Source organism: Sphaeramia orbicularis, chromosome 11, assembly GCF_902148855.1.
Source record: "Sphaeramia orbicularis chromosome 11, fSphaOr1.1, whole genome shotgun sequence".
Classification (NCBI taxonomy): domain Eukaryota; kingdom Metazoa; phylum Chordata; class Actinopteri; order Kurtiformes; family Apogonidae; genus Sphaeramia; species Sphaeramia orbicularis.
Window position 1 is genome coordinate 19634708 of NC_043967.1, and position 24539 is coordinate 19659246.

Consider the following 24539-nt stretch of genomic DNA (forward strand, 5'->3'; position numbering starts at 1 on the left):
TTAAATGCAAATGACCCCACCCCCTCCAGGTTGTTGACTGTACTTTCCGTCCGTCACTTATGTTCGTTAATGCAATCAACAACTGAACATTTTAGGTAATCAGTTCAAAGTTTGGACATATTTTCAGTATGGACTACAACCGCTGCGGCTGACAAACAATTATGTCGTACTCTGAGAAATGTTCGGTGGAAGTCTTGACCTTATATGTGCAAATGTCATGATGTAACTAGTTATAAAATGTAACAAATTAAGAAGGAATTGAAACGGGTTGTAGAAATCCACTTGATTTTCACTGGAATAAATGTAAAGATAACTTTGCAGCACCTGGAGGATTCAAATTCAAACTTTTGGAACTATTAGGGTCCAAATACACAAATAAATGTACCAAAGACTAATAAAAGTGGGTTTAGCAAAATATGACCCCTTTAAGTGACTTCCAATACACTATTTTTTTTTGTTTGTTTTGGCATAGCTGGCCAGATCCATCAGCTGTACACATTTCCACAAATGGGCTATCATAGCCTGAGGTGGCAGTTTGTGCTGAAGTTTGTGTTGCGTTTGGTCATTTGTTGATGTTAGCTTATCATTCGTAAGCTAATGGTCGACAATGATGAGGCAGGTGTTCAACTACTATTATACAAAAGTACTGATGAGGTCTAACTAAACAGTAGAACATGTACATTTTCTGTAGTAACAATTAAAGGTGAATTTTAACATTTACATGTGATTGTACTTGGAGCAGTTTGTGTTGGTGTGTGGGTTGTTTGATCATTTGGTGATGCTAACAGACCATTTGCAAGCTAATGGTAGCTAGTGTTGAGGTGTACAACTACTATCACAAGTAAAGTTGTCTGAGGAGATGCTGATTTTTAATACAGACTATGATCCATTCACATAGTGGTAATAAAAATGTACATTTCTTCACAGAAGTTACATAGTGCACACGAATTTGAGGTTGCACTGTTGTTATAAGCTTGAAACAGTGTAACAAAGTCAGAATAACTCAGGTTTTGTGAGTTCTCTCACTGATTCAACATACGTAATCAAGACCTGGTAAAGTCCAACAGGGCCAAACAACACAGCAGAAACTACAGGGACACAGGGAGTCAAGCGCCTAGTGGATATCAGGGCCTCAACAAACCTCATCCCCTGGCAAATATCTATGGAAATGGTATGTGGAATGGTAGCAGCCCAAATATACATATAGTGTGTAAGTTTGATGCTTTAAAAAAAAAGTCTTACAACTGTGAGACAAGTCCAGCTTTTACTTTCACAGAAACTCTGTACACTGCAATAATGTAAATCTTACCAAGTGTATTTTTCTCATTTCTAGTCAAAATATTTCATCACACTTAAAATAAGATATAATCACCTAAAGAGGAACTTCTCAGTGAGATATAAGAACTTATTTTTAGACAATAGATCTTGAAAATCTTATTTCAAGAAATCTTACCAAGATCATTTTCACTTGTTTCATTGCCAGATTTTTTTTTTTTTTTTGCTTAATTCAAGATTTTTTTGCTCAGCTCAAGCAAAAAAAAATCTGCCAATGAAACAAGTGAAAATAATCTTAGTAAGATTTCTTGAAATAAGATTTTCAAGCTCTATTGTCAAAAAACAAACAAACAAACAAAAAAAGTTCTTATATCTCACTGAAAACTTACTCTTTAGGTGATTATGTCTTATTTTAAGTGTGATGAGATATTTTGACTAGAAACGAGAAAAATACACTTGGTAAGATCTGGATTTTTTTTTTCCAGTGCATGAATGAAAGCAGTAGGGACTTGTAGTTCTATAGTTTTCAATAAGGGCTTCTTGTCTCAGAATTAAGTGGCGTCATTGATCAGAAATAGAGCATTCCCCATTCAGTTATTCTTCTTGTCTAATTTCTTATTTGAAGCACAGTAAAATCATAAAATGTTATTTTTTCACGTACTATAGATGTTTACTGATTCATATTAAGCTCTAATGTGTAGATTGTGACTTTACAGCTATATTTTTTGTATTTGTGATGATACTTTTTTGTAATTCCATATGGATACAAGCAGAAAATTAACACGAAACACAAAGTAACAACACAAAGTTAAGTGGAAAGAAGTGAATGTGCCACAGAACAGGGGCTTGTGTTGGGGTCGTCTATGTAAAGCACTAAATAAAATCCCAGTTAGTGTACTATAATACATACTGTTAGCATGATATAAAGTTCTACATGCTGTGATCAGAGACTTTGCCCGTATAATGTACAGCTAATGTGGAAGTCTCAGCACTTGATGGAACAGAACATGCTGCTAAAACAGATCATATGCTGGCTGCATAGCGGAGGATGCTAAATTTACTGACAGTGACAGTTTAAGATTTAACAACATGTAGTGTGGGAATGACTGTATGCATTCCCTCCACACCCACTCTGCACTTTGGCTTCTAAGAAGGTCAGGTCTCACCACCCAAAGAGAATTCTGCTCAACCCTAGACACTTGAACTGACAAAACCTGGCCAACAGTAAACCTTGTGCCAAGAGATACAAGTTTGGTCACACCCTGCTTAGGAGGCGTTTATTAAGAACAGAGGATTACTTATACAGAGGAGAACTAAGTAAATATTCTGGGTGTCATCTCATGCTGAAACCCTTGTGTATCTTTTTCCATTTCCTTTAAAGCTACATTGTGTTTTCTCAGCCTTTAACATTCACCCTATGCTCCTCTAATGCAACATGAGCGGTGTCTTCTAAGATTTGGCTCTTTAACAGGCCTCATTCTAAAAACACCTCCAGTTCTGAGCTAATAGGTGAGCAGCACAGCTCTTTATCCATGCAGCTTGTTGTCAAATACGCAGAATCCCATTGAATTAATCTTGTTATTCATTCACCAAGCAACCTGATACCGAAAAACTGCTCTCAGAGTTTATCAGGGCAGATTAACCTGGATTCACAGAGACCCACTTTTCAGCTGTCTGCAGAAATGTAACCCTCATGAATAAAAGGACATGACCGCATTAAAAACTACTGCACTGTTTGCACTTATTTCCATTTAACAGGGGTTTTAGTCATGGAGGCACAACCATACAAATGAAAATGTTGTGTAAGATTCAGTGACAGCCTGTCTTTGTTAGATGCGAATAGGTTTGGAACAGACATCTCCTGCTTTTATTTTGTTTGTAGAGACGTACTCTGACATTTTTATCAGTTTATTCTCTTTTGTTTCAATGTGTTGGTTGTTTATACAGTTTGTGGATGTGCACAGTATAATACCATATTCTTGTAGGTAGGGATGTAACGATTACCGGTATAACGATAAACCGCTGTTAAATTGCCAGTGGTTAGTATTACTGTTTAAATTCTAATTATCATGATAACTGAGTTTGACTACTGCACTTTTAGGGGAAAAAAAACCTATGTAAAGATCTGCTTTTATGTCAAATATTTGAGTATAGTTTTAATTACAATTTTAATTGTATATACTTATTATTTGGAACCAATATTCACTTTTAAAGTCTTTGAAAAGGTTCGTTAAGCATCTTTGTGTTATTTATGCAATAAATTATATACATTTTTCAAATTGGATTTTATATATTTTTTTGTGTTTTTTGTCCTTTCATGTTTTTATAGTAGGTTAAAGTGAAAAAAATAATAGACAGATGATATAAATGAAGTTGTGCTGAAAAAACAGATCCCAAACATGAGTATAGTGAACATTTGTTTATGTAGTATATAAAGGCAAGATCAAAAGGACTGAAAAATGGACAAAATAGGCTCAGACCACTAAGGGTTAATATTTGAAAGTTTCTGCAACAGAAGGTACATTGTGCCAATTATTTTATTTAGTATTATTTTTTTTATAAAATACAACTTGGTTAAATTATTTCAGTGTGTGAATTAGTACTTTTTGAACATTTTGAGCACAATTTCAACAATACTGCAGTAATAATGATAACCTTGATAATTTTGGTCACAATAACCGTGATATGAAATTTTCATATTGTTACATCCCTACTTGTATGTTTAACTGGTCATGATGGTGCTGTTGTGTTTGACCATACCCAGACAGCAAAATCATTATGGCTTAAATCTGGCCCAAAACTGGCATGTCATTTGGCAAAGTTCTGGGTGGATGTATGAGTCCTAAATGGCCCAAAATAGGCAAGCTAAAATCAAACCAGAAGGAAGCCAAAATTCATCCAAAAGTAATAGTGGACTTCCAAAATATAGCCATAATTGTCCTAGAAAAGCCCCAAATCCCCATAATCCAGCCAAAAAAGTAGCTAAAACTGACCCAAAAAGAGGCCAAAAGGAGGCCAAAATTCACCCAAAATGTGTGTTGATCATGCTTTTAAAATGAAGTGGGGTTTACTTCTGGGTAGAAATTCCTGCTCTTTGTGCAGTGTTTTGGCTTTACAGAAATATGCCAAAACACAACCAAAACACATCCATATATGTAATAAGATGTTGCTGCTCTTTAGTCAGTCTTCTGGCTTGCCATAAACATGCCATACCATCCCTGTACTTGATCCCACTCTTTGCCCCGTCTTTTGGTTAACCACACATATGCATAACTCAGCCATATACTGCTGGTGCCTCCATATCTATTATGGATAATCTTAATCCTACCACAGTTAAACCTAAAGGTTTTCATAATGCCAAAAGAAAGCCAAAAATGTATCCCATAATACTGCCAAAATATTTTCTGTCTGGGTGTTCATACCAGCCACAGTTTAAATCACTTATTAAAAGGAAGTTGCACTCACTCATTCTCCAGCAGGGTCATGCACACCACCTCTTTGACCCCCGGGTTGTTGGCCTTTTCGCAGGAGCAGCCCTGCAGGCTCCAGGTGGCCACTCGCACCACGGGCTTCCCGTCCCGTAGACCGGGCGGAGGGTCCACGTTGGGCCGCACAGAGATGATCTGGGTCGGTCCTCCAGGTGGGAGGTCCAGGTCGTCGCTTTTGAGGCTGAATGAAGTCGGGCTGGGGTGAGACTTGGTGGTGCAGGTCAGCCCCCCGTTGGTGTTCGTGGACGGCGCCCTGGAGCGTTCCACGAACACCTGGAAGCGGATCTTGTCCAGGAGAGAGCTGTTGATGTGGTTCACCCGGACCAGGTCCTCGATGCTCTTGAAGGGGCCGTGTTCCGTCCGGTAGGCCACGATGTTATTGGCTATTTTCTCCGTGATGCCTCGGATGCTCATGAGCTGCGCAGGGGTGGCGGTGTTAATGTTCATGCCGGTGCACGGCTGGTAGTCCAGGTCTTTGCGCAGAGAGGACGGGGAATGCTGGGAGGAACTGGTCCGACTGGAAACACAAATTTCCAGTTTGATCACCTCTAGTTTAGTGGCCCCGATCCCGCTGACCAGGGCCAGGTCCTCCACCTTCTTAAAGCCCCCTATGCAGTCCCGGTACTCCACGATGTTCTGCGCAACAGTGCGGTTGACTCCCGGCAGAGTCATGAGTTCCTCCTCCGTGGCCGTGTTGATGTTCAGCCGCTCCTGGTTCACCATGATGTGGCCGAAGTTACACGCGGCGCTGAATTTGCGCTTTCCGCAGCTGAAGTCCGTGGGGTCCTTGGGGATGGAGCGGTGGCAGCCCAGACTCCCACCCATGGCTCCTGCGGGTCACCGGGGCTCGGATCAGCGCAGCGGACGGAGGCAGGCGCAGGGCCACGGCGCGCTGGAGAAAAAAACAAAACAAAAAACACGCACCGTGGAAGCCAGAGAAGTGACAGTCACACACATACACACAGCAGCTTCAGGACAGCCTGGTTCATTTTAATGATATCGGAGCTACGCACCATACAGCAGCAGCAGATCCAGTGGGTCCAGTCTACATGCTGCGTGGACTCCCCACACCTGCGCACTACTCGGATGAAGCCTGTCCGTGGGTCTGCTGAGACAGATACGAGCTGGATACCCGGGCTCCGCGGTTCAACTTTACCCCTTCTACAACCTGCAGTCTGACTGATCACAGGTCGACCTCCACGCACACTGATCTGACAGAAACACGCCAGTGATCACATCAGTACACCCCACTGAGTCACAGTCAAGTCACACAGGCTGAGGCAGGAAAACACAGGAACACTCCACTGTACAAAATAAAAGGAAACTCAAATGCATAGACTGATGGCCACTTGAAAACCACATTATTGCATTGGGGTTTTTTTTATGTTTAAGTTTTTGTTTGGGGTTACTTGTTTTTTTTTTTTTTTTTGTTGTTTTTTTGTTGTTTAACTTTTTGTTTGGAGTTACTTTTTTTTATTGTTGTTTTTTGTTTTTTCTTGTTTAAGTTTTTGTTTGGGGTTACTTGTTTTTTTTATTGTTATTTTTTTTGTTTTGTTTTGTTTTTTTTGTAAAACTGGAAAATTGGACATATCGATGGCCAAAAAACCAAAACCTCCTATCTGCAAATTTTTAGATTTTGAGTTTTCATATTAAATGGTGAGAACAAGGATGGCTCCACATTTTCAGTCTATCTGCATGATAATCCTGCCCTTTCTTATGACATGAAGGTCACCTGACAACAACAACAAAGACCATACTATAATAAAAGTAAACCATCAATCAATCAAATTTTATTTATGTAGCGCCAAATCATAACAAAAGTTATCTCATGACACTTTACATATACAGTTGGTCAAAACCAGACTCTAAGCCAATTTACAGAAACCCAACAGAATCCTCCAGGATCCACGTTTTTTTTTTTTTTTTCTTCCTGAAAAAAGTGATTTTTTCAGATAGGAGGTTTTGGATTTTGGCCATCAATATGCTTGTACCTGTGCTGACAGGATGTGTATACTGAAAATGTGTCCTAATAAAAAGATTATTAAAAAAAAAAAAGTTCTATTTAATGTGATGTATACTTAAATGCTGCATTATATTCAACATAAACACTAAAGGGAACACTAAAATACACCTCATGTAAATGCAAGATTACTGTTGACTTAATACTAGCACTACCTTCATGCACAGATGTCTTTGAAGAGTCCTGCTTTTATTTTGACAGCCCTGTCTCCACTGCTGTCAGGACTAACTTGATGCTGTCTCCATCAGAAGCAGGAGTGGGCGTGGCTCCAGACGTCACGAACCAATAGTTTGTGTCTTGTCACTGAAGTGCACGAGCTCAGTCAATACACGTAATTAAAGGCTACATCCACAAATGAATTGGGTTGAAATTATTAGTTAGTGATTGTCTTATGTAACAGCATGAACACCAGAACACAATCAGTCTGGATAACAGGGTTGTAAAGTATCATCATTACCCTTACAGCTATTGTCAAACAAGTTGTAACATGTTCAAGAGGTGTTCACAAATTTTACAGCAAATGGAAGTCTGGATTATGAGGTACATGGAAAAGGGTTTATTATAAGGAAGGTTATTAGCTCAAATCATAATAGAAATGTATTTTTAAACCCATAAAGACCCAGTGGTACTTTTGTGTGAGTTCCCAAATGGATTTTTCTCTATATTTAACCATTCTTACATGATTTATCACCATTTATTTTAATATTATCCTCTTTATTTCAAGTTTTTTTCAGTATGAATCATGTATTTTCCAATATTTAATTCAGTCGTTTATAAAGGCTCAGCATAAATTCAAAGGTTATTATATCACATCAGAAAAAAATAGGAAAAAATGACTTTTTCAGTAAAAATATCATTGACTAAACATAAAAAACAAGTATCTCCGTCCACTGTCATGGATCAGACTCTGTGGGTTTTACTGGTGAATCAATGTTTTCCATATTCTGATGACCATGAAAAAACGACAAACTGTATTTTACACAGATTATTTCCGTATTGATGGGATTAGTGGATCAACAAGTATTAAACAGTTTAAATCAGTAGAGGCTTTAGGTCGATGGTGTGTGTTTGTGTGTTTCATCCACCGCTGACCAAAAGCATCTACTGATCTAAACTGTTCATCCACTAATCCTATCAAAACATAATCCTTTCAAAACATGGAGATAATTGGTGTAAAATGCAATGTATCATCTTTTCATGGTCATCAGATATGACCCATTTGGACGTTCAGAGGCTCCATAGTGAATGTGGAAACGCAGTCATCTTCTACAACACTGATTCACCAGTAAAACCAATGGAGTTAGATCAATGACAGTGGATGGAGACACTGGGTTTATGTTCAGTTAATGATATATTTTGCTGAAAAAGTCACTTTTTCTTCAGTTTTTTTCTGTTTTGATACATTATCCTTTGATTTTGCTTTTATGAACATCTACATGAATTAAACATAAGAAGACAGATGATTTTCACTGGAAAAAAAATGCAAAATTCAGAGGCTAATATTATAATAAATAGTGATAAATTATTTAAGAAAGGTATATCGAGAAAAAATCATTTGGGAACTGCCAAAGAAGTCACACTGGGTCCTTATGGGTTAAGCAGAAGTGAATTTACAGCCTTTCACTGTGGCTCCAATCAGTGTAATTATTAAATGTATTTCTTTGGCTGTGATCCTGATTGAATTCATTAGCACGGCATTAGAATTTCAGATAAGACACACCAGCTATCTTCATTCATAATCAACAAAGCTTGTGATTATGAATTTATGTGTAAAGCATTTTTACGTTTTTAATCGGCTGTTTTACAACCGGCATACAGACCATTACGCAAACGGAAGTTCTGATTAGACTTTAAGACCCTTGAGTCTAGTGGTTTTCAAGAGGGAAGTCGAGTCCCAGTAGATCTTAAATGTGGCATCAGAGGTTTTTGAGTGGTTCAATGTGCTGTTGAGGGGCTCTAAAGGGAGACCCAGAGAGGGAAAAAAAAGTCAAAGGACTCTTCTGGGGTCTTATAGAGTCCTGGAGGGCTTCCAGTGTGTTTTGAAGGAGCACTGTAAAAAGCATGAGGATCACCCAAAGGTGGACTGTTAAGTGGTTGTATTGACCCTTGATTGACTGACAGGAAGTGGATGAATTACATGAGATCCTTTAGGGGTTACAAGGCCTCTAGTGGGGCCTTTCAGTGCAGCAGCAGATTGGTTTTTGATAATCTTGTCAAGCCATAAGGACAGGGATACTTGTGGTCATTGATCCGAGGGTTCTGACGTGGGTTCTTGAATGATATCTTAGAGCTCTTGGGGGCTTTTTCATGCTTTTGCAATTAATGTGGGTTTTCTCAGGAAGTGTTCCCATTGCATTTTTCCAGTTCATGTTGGCACGTGATTTTCTTTTCATCATTTTTACTTTCATTCCAGCAGGGAAGATGTTTTGATATGGTTTCGGGAATTCAAGAATGGTTTTAAAAGGGTTTATTCGCCCAAATGAAACACTGGGTCACTCATGGATCCTGAGGAGAGTTCTACATTGACTTTGGAATGGCCTGCCCGAGGAGATAAGGCTTGCGGAATCAGTGACATCTTTTAAATCACCTCTTAAAACACGTTTTTATAGACTTGCTTTTATGTGATGTCTGTCCCTTTTTAATTTTAATTTTTTGAATTTGATTTTTATCCTGTCTCATTATTAATTTATATTCTCATACATGATGTTGTTTTATCTCATTTCTTCATTTTTTGCACTGATTTGACAGCATCATATTACGTTATCCCTGCCCTCTTTACTCCGATTCACTTAATTTATTCGAAGTGCCATATTTTTTGCATTTGTTGTACACATCTCTCTTATTGTGTTGCTTCTGTTTTAGTGTTTTTACTTGCTTCTTGTATCCTGCTGTTGTGCCCTCTGTCAAAGCACTTTGTAAAGTTTGTTTTTAAAGGTACTATATAAATAAAGCTATTATTATTATTATCTCAGGAGGATTGCAAGGGTTCCCTGTCGATGCCAGAGATTCTGAAATGGATTTTTGGAGAGCCAACAGGCAAATGCTGCGTGGTTGAATGGTCATGAGCTCTTGCAAAAATCCTTGAGTTCAGTGGAAGACTCAAGGATCAGTATATTATCACTGACTGCAACGCAACAGTTATATAATGTATACAGTATCATATCAGGCAAATGCAAATTCTGTAAAATGATATTCAGTTTTATGATCAAACGGGTGCAATGTCCAGTTAGAATCCAATGATATGGATCTGTGGTCCAGCAGAATGTGAACCTGGCAGTCAGCTATGTGCCTGGATCGCAGTAGTAAAGGGATAAGCTACTATTTACATCATAGCTCTATTTAGAGCCACTGTCCCACCATGGTACAAATACTGGACATTGCCACCTCTGCTTGACCTCAGATCTTACACAATCTGAATAAAGCAGGACTTAACATCTTGGGGGGAAAAAAAAGTACGTTGCGGGACAAAAAGCAGAGACATTCCACACTTCTAAAAAGGATTACGACACATCCCAATCAGTTAAGAGGATTTAGATTTCGCAGTGATATGAATGTGAAGAGGACGGTGGCTTAGGAATCATGATGTGGAACAATGATCGTGGAACAATGAGCCAATCATCAAGAAGCCACATACGCTAGAAGAATCATTATGTGGCATGTACTGTGTCCGCACAATGCTGCATTCAGTTTCTAGAAAATATTGGAATGAATTTAACATTAATATTCCCCAGACTATTAACTGTAATATAGGTTGGTGTTACGATACTCAGGGTTTTCATCTAGGGCAGGGGTGTCAAGCTCATTTTAGTTCAAGGGCCACATTCAGCCCAATATGATCTCAACTGGGCCGGACTAGTAAAATAATAACAGCGAAAAAAGACATTATGAAAATGTTTACATCTACAAAGTTTCCTTAAAAAACATGAACCTGAATCTTCCTAAGAAAAATAAGTGAATTTTTAACAATATTATACCTCAGTTTATCATTTACACATGTGCAATACAATTACAAATACACAAAACATTCAGTCACAGGTGGAATATTTGTAAAATTGCACTTATTTCTCTTAAGAAACTTCACGTTGTTTGTATTTGTTCATGTTTTATGTAAAAGGATAGTTTGTAAATGTAAACACTTTTGTTTAATTTTATATTTTTACACTAAAACAAAGAAAATTTATAGCTTTCATTATTTAAGTTATTATGATAGTATTTTACTGGTTCAGCCCACTTGAGATTGAATTGGTCTGTATGTGGAACCCGAATTAGAATGACTAACATCTGATTGTTAATATCTTCAGTGTAATTTTGTTTTACAAATTCATCCCATAGGCCAGATTGGACCATTTGGTGGACCAGTTTTGGCCCACAGGCCACATGTTTGACACCTGTGATCGAGGGTCATTACTGATCACCAAAGACTATCATTCTAAGCTTTTTTTTTTTTTTTTACTTTTCATGCTCTCAACTCTCAGTCTGGGCTGTAATTTGTTCTTAGTGCGACTTAACAATGAAAAACTGAGAATTGTATTATTATTATTAAATTAACACTGTGGCTAAAAAGGTGTTAGGATTGCTGTAAAGAAGACTGTAATCTGGTTAGTCTTTTAAATGGTCTCTATTAAAAGCCAGGCCTAGTATTAAATGTCATCAATAGTTGTAAATACTTTAGATATTTCTAGATTCAATCAAAAAAATACTTGCCCAAAACATATTTATCATGATTACAATACTTAGCCTTAAAGGGGTCATATTTTGCTAAACCCACTTTTATTAGTCTTTGGTTCATTTATTTGTGTATTTGGACCCTAATAGTTCATAAAGTTTGAATTTGAACCCTCAAGGTGCTGCAAAGCTATCTTTATATTCATTCCAGCAAAAATCAAGTGGATTTCTACAACCTGTTTCAATTCCTGCTTAATTTGAATATGTTTTATAACTAGTTACATTACAACATTTGCACATATAAGGTCAAGACTTCTGACAAACATTTCTCAGAGTACGACAAAACTGTCAGCAGCAGCGGTTGTAGTCCATACTGAAAATATGTCCAAACTTTGAGCTGATTACCTAAAATGTTCAGTTGTTGATTGTATTAACGAACACAAGTGGTTGAACAGGACAGAGCAGCACAGCAAACAACCTGGAGGGGGTGGGGCGTGAAATGGCTCATTTGCATTTAAAGGGCCAGCGCTCAAAATGACCTTTCTGGTGTCATTATTCAGAAATAGGGTTGAAGATGGACCTGTGGAGTTGAATTAATGAAGAATTCAGACCAAAGCATAGCATTTACAGTTTATGTAGACCACAGGGAAATGCTTTAAAATGCAGAATTCCATTTCAAAAAGCAAAATATCACTCCTTTAAGAGTATATACGACCACATAAGAAAAGCTGCAGTGACACATTTACTTCCGTCTTTTTTTCCCAGGGCTGGAGCTAACCTAGAAATACTGCAACCAGGTCAATGTCAGAACAGCAATTAACCACACATGTAATGATTTGCCTGATAAAGAAGAGGATTTGGTAGCAAAGGTGGAAGTTCTGCACAATGGTAAGAAACACAGGGTGGGTTAGTAAAATTCCCTCAACAGTTCAGACTCGCTCCATGTAGTCGAGGGGCGGACCCTGCCCTTAGGGGACCTGAAACAGAATTAGATCTGCCACTGGTATTCGTGTTGTCATGTAAGCTGACACATGGGGTTTTTGAGTGCATCTCTGTAATTGGCTGAGAGTGTCCTACCTGGGTGATCTGGAGGCACGGCCGACCAATCACCAGGCGGAAAGACTGACCCAGACTTGTTGTCAGGCTGGGAGGGCTGTGGGGTGATGCTGCAGCGGTGTGTGTGTTTATCCTCCACACAGCTACTAAAAGTCCAAAGGGTCCATCTTTTGTTTGGATACGGCAGAGGGAGTGACACATTTTGCATCAATAAGTCAATAAGTGCATGCACATGGAAATTATATATGCTTTACATATTAAAAGTCTGCTGATCATATCTGATGGTTAGATGATGCAACGTGGAACTGGTTAATACATTGACTGAGTCCACATGCAACCTTCTTTCATTATTTATCATTAAACATAACAAGTCTACATTTATTTTCTTAATGCAATGTAATTTCAGTCACAGGCAGAAAATAAACATGGATCCAGGCTGTTTCAAGTAACGCAACTCCCAGTAAATTGCTTCACATGTCCTAAAATGATCTAACTACAAAGCTTGTACATGGTGAATGTAGTGGAAAGAGCTCATGTTCTAATGGTTTAATTTTATACATGATTGGACAAACTTTGCAGCACAAAAAAATGTTGCATGAAGCTGATACATCCTCAAGAATTACTTTCCAAAAAAACTCTGCAGTCTCATAAAGGGATCCCAAATGCCCTAAACAATCCACTGCCTCTTTGATTAAGTTAAAAGAACATCACATCTCAGTGGGCCCTGAAACATCCTCAGAAAATCCTCAAAAATATTGACAATTTAGAAAATCCACTGAAAACTTCATATGAAGCATCACAACATAAACCCTTTCAATAATTCTTAGAAAGCAGTTCTTTGTGCTCTTATATAGGCCCCTAAACTCCTGCAGATCACTAGAATACCCCAGTAGCCTATAGAACACAGGTCTCAAACATGCGGCCTGGGGGCCAAAACCAGCCAGCCAAAAGGTCCAATCTTGCCCACGGGATGAATTTGCAAAGTGCAAAAATTTCACTGAAGATATTAACAATCAAGGGTGTCAGACTCATTTTAGTTCAGGTTCCACATACAGACCAATAAGTTCTAAAGTAAAATAATAGCATAATTACCTATAAATAGTGACAACTCCATTTTTCTAGGTTCTAGGTTCAACTGGACTAGTTTTGCTCTTTTGAAGCAAAACTAGTCCAGTTGAACCTAAAAGAACTATGAAGAACAATGAGCAGGACAAATGAGAAACTGAATGAGAAACTGTTCTCATTTTAGTTCCAAACTCCAAATTTTTATTAATATTCTGCCTGTTAGAACATGTTTGTATAACACTGTGTGTAATGCACATGTATAAATGATAAGTTGAGGCTAAATATTGTTAAAACTGCACTTATTTTTCGTACAAATTTCAGTTTTTTAGGTTATTCACATGTTTTTTGCTAAAGGATGGTTTTTAAATGTGAATATTTTTGATAATTTTATGTTTTTTATTGCACTAAAACAAAGAGCAAAAGTTGTCATCATTTATAGCAGGGGTCTCAAACATATGGCCCGGGAGCCAAATGCAGCCCGCCAAAGGTTCCAATCCGGCCCGTGGGATGAATTTACAAAGTGCAAAACTTCCACAGTGTAGGCTGTTGAACTCATGTTACTTCACGTTCCACATACAGATCGATATGATCTACAGTAAAATAATAGCATAAAAACCTACAAAAAATAATGACTCCATATTTTCTTCTTGGTTTGATGTGAAAAAATATTACATTATGCCTATAAAGAATGACAACTTCAAGTTTTTTTGTCTTTATTTTAGTGCAAAAATAACGTTAAATTATGAAAATATTAACATTTACAAACTATCCTGTAACAATTAAATGTGAATAACCTGAACAAATATGAACAACCTGAAAAGTCTAAAGAAAATTAAACACAATTTTAACTATTTTCTGCCTGTTATTAAGTGTTTAGTGTCTTCGTAGATTCGATCCATAATCCACATGTAGAAATGATAAGTTAAAGCATAATATTGTTAAAATTGTACTTATTTTTCTTAAGAAATTTCAGTTTTTTCAGGTTATTCACATCTTTTTTGTTTGAATAGTTTATAAAAGTACATATTTTCATAATTTAACGGGGGTTTTTTGCACCAAAACAAAACAAAAATTTGGAGTTGTCATTATTTATCCGTTATTTTGTTATTATTTTAGTGGTCCAGCCTACTTGAGACCCAATTGGACTGAATGCGGCCCCTGGAAGAAATGAGTTTGACATTCTTGCTATAGAACCACATAATAATCTGTAGAACCTTTTTATGAGCTCCCATAAGAACTCAAGAACCTCCTTTAAGGATTAAATTAAACCTGAAATACATCTAAAAGTAATGAGAAGAATCTTAGATTCCTCCTCATCAAAACTCTATTCAGATGATCCCATACCACCAAAAAAAACCAAAAACCAAAAAACAACAACCCTTAAACCACTTGAAGACTATTTAAACCAACATTGAGGACTACGGTAATCTCTTTTGACATACTCAGAACCTTTTAAAACATCTGGAACACATCAAGAACTTAAAAAATTTAGATGAAGCATAGCCAGAGCTCTTTCAGGTCATATTGAAGTCCCACTAGAACTTAGGAAGCCTAAAACACTGTTAGTGCTAAGATAAGAGCCTCAGCTGTTATCTTTGAAATACTCTAAATTTTTTTCTGTAACCACACAAAACTTAAGGAGCTACTTTAGGAAAAAAACAAAACAAAAAAAAAACAAAAAAAACGTGTTTGTCTCGCAAGGAAAATAATTGCACATCCCAGAATCCTCATGCATTTTTGCAAACTTCAGCTCCTACTAAAACATTTAAAATCACTAAACTATCCATTAACTTAAAAAATATACAAACTACTACTTCTAAATCATTCAGTGTACTTAGTGCCACCTCGCTGAATCTTAAACTGAGTGTAGTGTTCCTGATAAAGCCCCTCATCTGAAATGTTGAGGCAGAATGATAGTGTACTTTCGGCCACACAGGAGCATTAGTGCAGTAGGTGAAAGGCTGTAACAACACGAGCTACAAACACAAACTGGCAGCGAATCCTTCTCTCAACATTATTTAGGTTAAGTGTATCAACACAAAACAACCAGGCTGCGTTTAAAGTCCAGGGAAGCACTGATAAGGCTGATCAAAAAGAAAGAAAGAAAGGCCTTAAATGTGTCAGGAGGCGTTCACTGTCTGTGCTGCCACCTGCTGGAGGAAATTATGTCACAAAGTCTCCTATAAAATCTGTGAAATCCTGTCCACAACATACATTATCTGGTCTGAAGATTTGTTTTAATGAGAGGCATAGTAATAGTTAACCCTTTAACCCCTGATGTATCTGTGGTGAGCGTTCTATAATTAAAAAAAAAAAAAAAAAAAAAAAATTCATTTCATTTATTTGGATCTCCACTAGCTTTGGCTCAGGCCATCGCTATTCTTCCAGGAGTCCACACCCAACACAATTATCTTTACTCTGCAGTACGCAAATAACCAAAAAACACCAAAAACACAAACAACAACTACAAACCATCCATCACAATTACAAAACAAAAACAAAATACATGTTATACAGGACCTAGTTCAACTAACAGTACCTCCCAAAAAGTAGTTTTTAGCATACTTTGTAAATGGTCAGATACATTTCACAGTTGTATATCAATGTAATGTTAATCAACTAAACATTAGCAGACACCGAGCATCGTTCTGCAAATAAATACTTTTTCAGTAATTGTTTAAATCTGTATTTGTTATTTTCTTGAATAATTTGTCCCGGCAGAGCATTCCATATCACCATGGCTTTATAAATCACAGTACTTTTCATTTTATTTGTTTTCACTTTAGGTAGAATAAAACTACCTTCTGTAGCATGCCTTGTGTTATACAGATATAACACAAGGCATGTATGTATGATTTGTTTTAAATATTTTAAAAAATTCAACTGTTTGCTCAATAACAATTTCAACATGTGCGCAGACATCTGAGCATGCTCAGTACACCCCCCACCGCCTGTGTAATGGGGAGGGGGGACAAAATTATTATTATTTTTTTTTTTACACTGTTTTCCTTGTGGGTTTTTTTGTTTGTTTGTTTTGTTTTTACTGTTTGCAGTGTTATGATGATTTTCTTAAATTTTTTCTTTTAATTTATTTTTTACTGTTTTTACTGCGTTTTGACCATGTAACTGCTTTTTGGAGTTCAACCAGGTGCCAAAAAGCAGCTGAATTGATTTAGAATAAAAGAGCCACAAAACAAAAACTGCTGGGCCAAAATTGAGATACTTCAGTGTATTACAGTTCACTGTTAATGTTAAACATCCTAAATCTCTTATTGATGTGCATTCTGAGTGTTTATTTTGTAAAAACCTGTAAAATGTCCAATTCCTCTCTGTCTTTGTCTGTTAATTCCAACCTGTTTTGACCCTAAAACACACAGTAAAAAAAACGACTGCCAGGTACTGAAAGTGTGATAGGTTGTAAGAACACGAAACGCCTAACATCAGATTTCAGTGATTCAATTCATTACATGATTCATTAAGAGTTAAAAACAGCAAAACAGTTAAAATGTATATAAATATAGTTAAAATGGTCATGTTACAATAACACCTTTGCTATTTTAGATAAGGTAATCCAATCCACTAGTATGTCTGAAACTGTCTGGGTTTGTTTGGTTGTGTCCTTATCCACCTCTAGGGGGATCGCGCCCTTTCTCCTCATTGCATTAAACTGCAGAGGGAAACAATTATAAATCACTCTCATGATTCCATCTCCCCTGTTTTCAAGGGTGTAACAAAAGCACAAACATTCCTGAAGAAAAGGAACAAAAGCATACACTCACAGCAGCTTTTATGACACGTCTGATTATCTCATTGAAATAATGTCTCAGGGGTTAAAGGGTTAAAATGAAGGAGAATTTTGATGCTATTTTATGAACCCAGGTCCATAAAGACAGTCTGGTGTAGCAGAACTTAAGTATTCTACATGGAGCCCTTTTCCTCACTGACCTCATTGCTTAACGTTAGTGCTGGATGTCACTAATGCTCTTGTAGCTGAACGGAAGCATATTTCCCTGCAGCTGAAAACAGAAGGATGGACACTGTTATATGTCATTTTAGGTAATGATACAGTGACAGGATTTTGAAAAATACAATGTGTTAATATTTCAACTTACCTCTGATGATATAGAGCATACATTTTGCACTTTCACAAAGGCAATTTTTTCCCATCACAATTTTATTATGTGACTTTGTACAGTAAAAACAAGACATTACAAAATGCAGATGCAGTACACAAACAGTGCTAAATGTGACGTAAAGAATGCCAGTTACGTTGAGTGACTGAGTCTGTCCCAGTAGAGCTGTTTGAGTGACTTTTCATATCCATCAACATCTAACGCAGGCTTTCCATATCCTGCCCTTGGAAAGATTTATTTTTTTCTGTGGAAAAATATTTATATGGAGAATTAGAAAATCAATGTGTGCTGGTTCATACATAAGCATTTGATGGGCAGTTTTCTTTACATTTTTACACTCAGCGTGAGTGAAGTCAGGAAAACGTGGTAAGTTTCCAAAGGCAGGGTTAGAAAACACTATGATACTCAAAGCAAATTTTAAAATAATTTCTATACCAGGGCATAAAAAGGAAAAAAAGTAATAAACAAAAAGTATGAAAATGTTACACATGTTTCAAGTTAAACACTGCAGTTTGTGGTTATACAATTTACATTACAGGAGATGGAGGAGCATAACACTCTGGGAGGGAGGGATTAACATGTGATAGCTAAATAGATGAACCGAAAGATATATATATATATATATAAAAACAGTGCCTGAGGCGAGCTTCAGCCTCTATGTCGAGGCCAACCTCTTTAGTTATTTTTTTTGGCATTAAAAGGATGCAGCACAGATCAGTGCAGCAGCCAACATTCCCAAACGAACAGAAGAGTAGAGGAAACAACGACTGAACTCTGGATTTCATCCTCGTCTATCACAAAGGAAGAACGGAAGTTGTTTGATCTGCAAAAAGAAACGGCTGTACATACTGTCACTGTTTCCATGTAAAGAATCAATAAGGACATAAGATGTGAGAAGAGGAGTGGAGGGGCCATGACATCGTTTGAGGAGGGGTGGGTTAAATTGAGAGTCCAGACAACACTGCCCTCTGGCTTTCACTTGAGTATTCCACAGTAATATGGTCAGACAGCTGATGGAGTTGATTGACAGATGCTTCGACAATCAAGTCTGGCGGGCTGGCAAAAAGTAACATGTTGTTAGGATTGGGAGGGTCCTCCAGAGTTATTAAAATATCTTCTTCTTTTTGTTCTTTTCCAAGGTCCTGTTAAGACAAAATAAACAGGAAACAGGCAAGTAGTTAAGTATTTATCAGTGTGCTTCCTTCTGAGGCCAAAGCCTAGTTAGTCTGCGCAGCCTAAAGCTTATAATTTAATACCTTCATTCAGTTTCAGTGCTTTTAATTAGACAGTCAAGTTTATAATCAGCATTTGTCGCTTTGCAAACCCTCGTCTAGTTTGTTTATGAGATTTCTCGACTGGATCAAATGTTTTGGGGCTTAAGCGGCCGCTTAAAGTCTAATTCTCTCAGTGGACATATGCGCCCTGATACAGTGCCTACCAAAAATAATAATCTTAAAGCCTGCCTCCTAAACAAAATGGGCATTTGGAGGATTTGCATTCTGGCTGTTTGTTAAACTATTTGATCTGCTGATCATTGGGAGGCACGGAGGAGCGAGGGGCTCCGCCAGAATTTTAACGTCATAAAGATGCAACTGCTGATTCAAAGTGAACTGCTGGTGTAGGAAATTACAAGTGTACATCAATATAAGAACAAGAGACTAAGGAATTAGCATTTGATTATAAAATGAGGCAACATCAGCATTTAACAGTAGGGACAAATGCACTGACAAACCCATGCTTTACTAGGAAATAATTAAAAATGTGTTTGCATCCAATGGCTGTCAATTGCTTGTCTAAATGTTTGTTTTTGTTTGGGTTTCTTAGTTTTTCTTGAGCTGATGAAAAAGTTTCACCTCTTCAAGACTGCCATTATACCAGACCGCCAAGGTGACTTGATGTTTCTTTTTCATTAAAAGTGGCCTAAAATGTCTTTTTTGTCAATTCTTTCGCACTTTCGTTTTCAGGAAGAACTTAACCTTCAATATCTGTCCATTAATGATCATTTATAAATAATAAATGCTTAAAACAGTGTGTTTTAGTAAAAAAGAAAAAAAAACAGACTTGAAGTTTTTAGCATATTTACTATCAGAGACAACTGTAAATGTCCATAATTAAACTTTGAGAGTGGAAAAATAAACTTTCAACTATTGTGCATCTGCTCAGTCATGCTTTTTGATCTTGAACATTCAGTGTCCATATTATTATTTAACATTTTTTGTCATTTCCAGGCATTTTTTAGCCTGTGTGGAACTCTCTGAAACAGTTCCTTTCTACTTGTAATAGAGTCCCACATTGCTGCTGTAATGCTTTATATCTGAGGTGTCAAACATGCGGCCCAGGGACCAAATCTAGCCTGCCAAAGGGTCCAGTCTGCCCTGTGGGATGAATTTGTGAAATGCAAATATTTCACTGAAGATATTAATCATTTTAGTTCAGACTCCACATACAGTCCAATTTAATCTCCAATGGGTCAGATCAGTAAAATACTATCATAATAACCTATAAATACTCACAACTCAAAATTTTTCTCTTTGTAAATGTAAACAGTTTCATGTAATTTTACTGTATTTACACTAAAACAAACTATGATTTCACTAAAACAAGCCCTATTGTTCATGTTATTTACATTGTTTTAAAGGATAGTTGGTAGGCGGAGACATTTTCATCATATAATTTTACTTTTTTCACTCTAAAACATAGAGGAAAGTTTAGAGTTGACATTTATATCTTATTATGTTATTATTTCACTGGCCAGGCAACCTTCAGGTCAAATTTGGCTTAATGTGGCCCCTGAACTAAGATGAGTTTGACACCCCTGCTTTATATAGTGTCGGAAAGGTCAGGATCTCAGCTTTTTGATGTTGTTTGAATTTTGTGGATAGCACAAACGGTTCAGGAGTTACAGTAATTTGAATGCTGTCAAGTGCAAAATGCAGCGCCGGAGAGATTGCAGTTAAAAGGTTAATTTCAACAATCAATGATGTTTATCTGCATCTATGATGAGGCTCAAATGTATTAATTAAAATGAACTGGACGACCTCTCTCTCTGAACCCAACACTCATCATTACAAGTTGTACTGTGTATACAGCATTACCAAAGTAATGTGTAGTTTATTAAATCACAACTGACAAAATGGCCAAATAACCTGAACCCGTATGTCACCTTGAAGGCACTTAACTACTACATGAATTCTATATTTAATTAGGTTATATCCTATTAAGCACAGCAGACAGAAGACATTTCATATTCTGCCTGCCATAACAAAGTACATTTCTTGTGATCAACTATTTTGTTGTTTTTATTTGTCAGATTCTTATCAAGATGTTTTTAACGTCGCTTTTGGCATCCTGAGTGGTGAAATGCTTCCAACTCAGAGGTTAAAAGTCCCCATTCTGACATTTCCAACCTCTGACTTAAACCACACACCTCACACATAATTCAAGTTTTTCTTCTTGATAATATATTACACAGACAGACCAATCACTCTGCCTGCCTCATGATTTAGTCAGTTCTTCAAGCTCTCCCTGTCCTGTTTGTGTCATTTATCACAATTCTGCTGGCTCCACCTGCAGATACAAATCTAAAAGTAGGTCACACAAATATTGCTTCATTAAAAAATAAATAAATAAATAAAAAAACTCAGTAATGTCTTTAAAAAGCCAGACATGCCAGTTTTCAGCTAATGTCACTATCTGGAAGGAAATGGTGCGTTTCTTGGGTGCTTTCACAGCTGTAGATTATTCCTCCTTTGCTGTTCTAGGAAATGGTGTGTGCTCATGTTAATTAATGAACACGTAACCCTGAGCAACACTGTGATAAATGAGGTGATGCATAGTTTTTAGACATGTAATACAAATGTAAAGCAGAGTCAGTACCTTGTAATTTTAGACTTGCATGATTCTTTAATACAGTAAAGTAAGTAGTGTTTTAACAGTAATAAAATGAGCAGTGGAGAATCACTAAGGTTTATTTTTTAAAGGTAAAATGAGTGGATTATACAGCACAAAATGACCACAGTTAACAGCAGGGAAGGAAAAATCCTTTAAGGTATCGACAAACAAGTGTCATGGGATACTGTAAGGGTTTATGTTTTTATTACATTTCTGTTGAATGTTCAGACAGGTTTCAAGCTCACCTCAAATCACCCTCTGAAAGAAAAACCCTTATGATACTTTGATCATCCTATGTGATGATGTGTGTTTACCTGGAGGCGTCTAATTTCTGCTGTTCCATAATCCTCTGCTGGGCCTCCCAGCTGGCCTTCTCCTCCTCGTGTTGACGGCGTTTCTCTTCCAGTTCTTTGTGCTGGGCCTCAAGGTTCTTTTTCATTTGCTCATGACGTCTCTGGAGCTACAGAGACATGCACGGTTAATCAGAGGAGAGAAAAAAAAAAAAGAGGGTAAACAAGCACTTATGAAAGAAATACTTAGGTACACCTATAGATTTACCTCAACCTCAGAGTCCTTAAGCTTTTGAAGCTTCTCTTTGACCTTCATTTCAAACACTTGTTCCATTTCTTGCTCCATTTTTTTCATCTTGGCCACGTGCTCCCGTCGCTCTTCCTCCATTTGAGCAAGAGGACTCCTGGAAAAACAATTCAAGCGTTTATTACAACAGAAGACAACCTCTGGTATGCAGGTATCAAATAGGCGGACATTTCTTAAAACACTGTCCCTCCTTTTAAAAGTTTGATCTGACAGAGGGATAAAATGAAAAAAGAAGCAGCAGGATCAGAGGAAGAGGAGGCGTCAACTTGCTTACTGTCCCTTGAAGCCCCCCATCACGGACAGCTTCCTGGGACAGTTGGAGCTCAGAGGTGACATGGCTTGTTGGAAGTACAGGTGTGATGCTGCATTCCAGAGTACTGGGAGGTAGAATATATCTCACTTGGAGATAACTACATCCCACTTCAAAGTATTCCGGGTGATCCATGTTCAATATAAACAACAACAACAAATAATAATAATAATAATAATAATAATAATAATAATACATCGGTTTTACAGGGTGGGGAAGCAAAATTTACAATGAACATTTAGTTGTTTTTTCTCAGCAGGCACTATGTCAATTGTTTTGAAACCAAACATATATTGATGTCATAATCATACCTAACACTATTATCCATACCTTTTCAGAAACTTTTGCCCATATGAGTAATCAGGAAAGCAAACGTCAAAGAGTGTGTGATTTGCTGAATGCACTCGTCACACCAAAGGAGATTTCAAAAATAGTTGGAGTGTCCATAAAGACTGTTTATAATGTAAAGAAGAGAATGACTATGAGCAAAACTATTACGAGAAAGTCTGGAAGATACTATTAAAGAAGAATGGGAGAAGCTGTCACCCGAATATTTGAGGAACACTTGCGCAAGTTTCAGGAAGCGTGTGAAGGCAGTTATTGAGAAAGAAGGAGGACACATAGAATAAAAAATATTTTCTATTATGTAAATTTTCTTGTGGCAAATAAATTCTCATGACTTTCAATAAACTAATTGGTCAAACACTGTCTTTCAATCCCTGCCTCAAAATATTGTAAATTTTGCTTCCCCACCCTGTATATAGCGCTTTTCTAGGTACTCAAAGACTCAAATATGGATATAGCAGACCTAAACTCCTCTTTGTTTTGTTACTGATGTGAGGCATTTTGATTGTTGACACTACAGTGTTCTCATATATGCAAACGAGATGGAAGAAGCAAAATGATGGATGAGCTAATTATACATTGTGAAGTTTTTTTCAATGCGAACTTGCACACCGCCATTGTTGTGTTGACGTCACGTTGTATTTCGTGGTGAGGTTAGGGTACTTTGATCTGGCCCCACTTTGCAACAAGGACCTCCGGCTTGGACAGGTGTTCCAATGTATTTTACCGAGATGGACATCGGAAACTTCCTATCTCCCAGCACTCTGGCATGCAGCGTAACAGCAGAACCTTTATATCTTTTAACACAGTCTGTACAGTTTTTCCATGACTATGAATCTCTCATTCATTCAGCATCAGTAAAGCAAACATTCTCCTCATGCTTAATTTCAGTATTGGTGAGTTTGTTGCCTAAATATTATTAATTGACTATACAAAAGCTACACAAGAACAGAATTATAATAATATATATTAATATTTTCATAATATATAATGTTTTTTAAGTAATACCATTGACAGATTACTTTTAATCATGCAAACACAATTTACCTAGAACTGTTTGTTTAATGCACACTGACATTGTAGCTTCACATTATTGTGACTCTTATTGCATTTATCTTTTATCTAATAGGGTCTATATACTATTTACATGCCAACACATAAAGTGGTGTTTAGGATGGTGACATATTATACCAGATCATAAAATTAACAGTTAGTGCAAGCACATTAAGTTAAGCCAGTAGCATTACCTTAAAACTACAACTATCCGTCTATAAAATTACAAAACTTGCAGTTATTTATCTTTCTCTTTTATGCTAAATAGAAGATTAAATGAATGGCACAATAAGATGAATGTCAAAATGTAATATTTTCTTTTTGGCCTTTGCTACCGATCAAACAGGCTACTGCAAACCTTTTAAATAGGGGCCCTTGTGTATATTATTAGTATTTTAATTAAAAATATATAGCCTACTCCAAGGGTGATAAATTAATCATCAGGTGCTTACATTGTGTTAATATTATCATTTAACTTAATGCACCATTTTTTGGCCTGCTATATATTATACATTAAACCTTCTGCAAAAACTGATTTTGATTTATATCCTAACATTACTGTTGTATATTTAAAGTTTAGACAGAATGTTAATCATAAAGGGCAATGCTGTAGCAGTGCAGTATATAAGTGAGGAATGTGG

At 37.0% G+C, this 24539-nt stretch overlaps 2 protein-coding genes across 5 annotated transcripts in view; both read right to left on the reverse strand.

The window, feature by feature from the left end:
* Nucleotides 1-6007, reverse strand: part of eepd1 (endonuclease/exonuclease/phosphatase family domain containing 1) — a 40077-nt gene extending 34070 nt beyond the window's left edge. The window contains exons 1-2 of one of the 2 annotated variants that reach the window (XM_030147699.1): nucleotides 5777-6007; nucleotides 4741-5655 (exon numbers count right to left, since the gene is read on the reverse strand). In XM_030147699.1, the coding sequence (XP_030003559.1) occupies nucleotides 4741-5588 (848 nt within the window). In that variant the 5' untranslated portion in view covers nucleotides 5589-5655; nucleotides 5777-6007. Of the gene's footprint in view, nucleotides 1-4740 lie in introns of both variants that reach the window. The other variant, XM_030147700.1, reaches the window with a different exon arrangement.
* Nucleotides 6008-17723: 11716 nt separating this feature from the next.
* septin7a (septin 7a) overlaps nucleotides 17724-24539 on the reverse strand; it is a 44685-nt gene continuing 37869 nt past the window's right edge. For 2 of the 3 annotated variants that reach the window (XM_030147541.1, XM_030147539.1), the window contains 3 exons: nucleotides 22152-22287; nucleotides 21908-22053; nucleotides 17724-18844 (listed from right to left, as the gene is read on the reverse strand). In XM_030147541.1, coding sequence (XP_030003401.1) covers nucleotides 18808-18844; nucleotides 21908-22053; nucleotides 22152-22287 — 319 coding nt within the window. In that variant the 3' untranslated portion in view covers nucleotides 17724-18807. The remainder of the gene's footprint in view (nucleotides 18845-21907; nucleotides 22054-22151; nucleotides 22288-24539) is intronic. The other variant, XM_030147540.1, reaches the window with a different exon arrangement.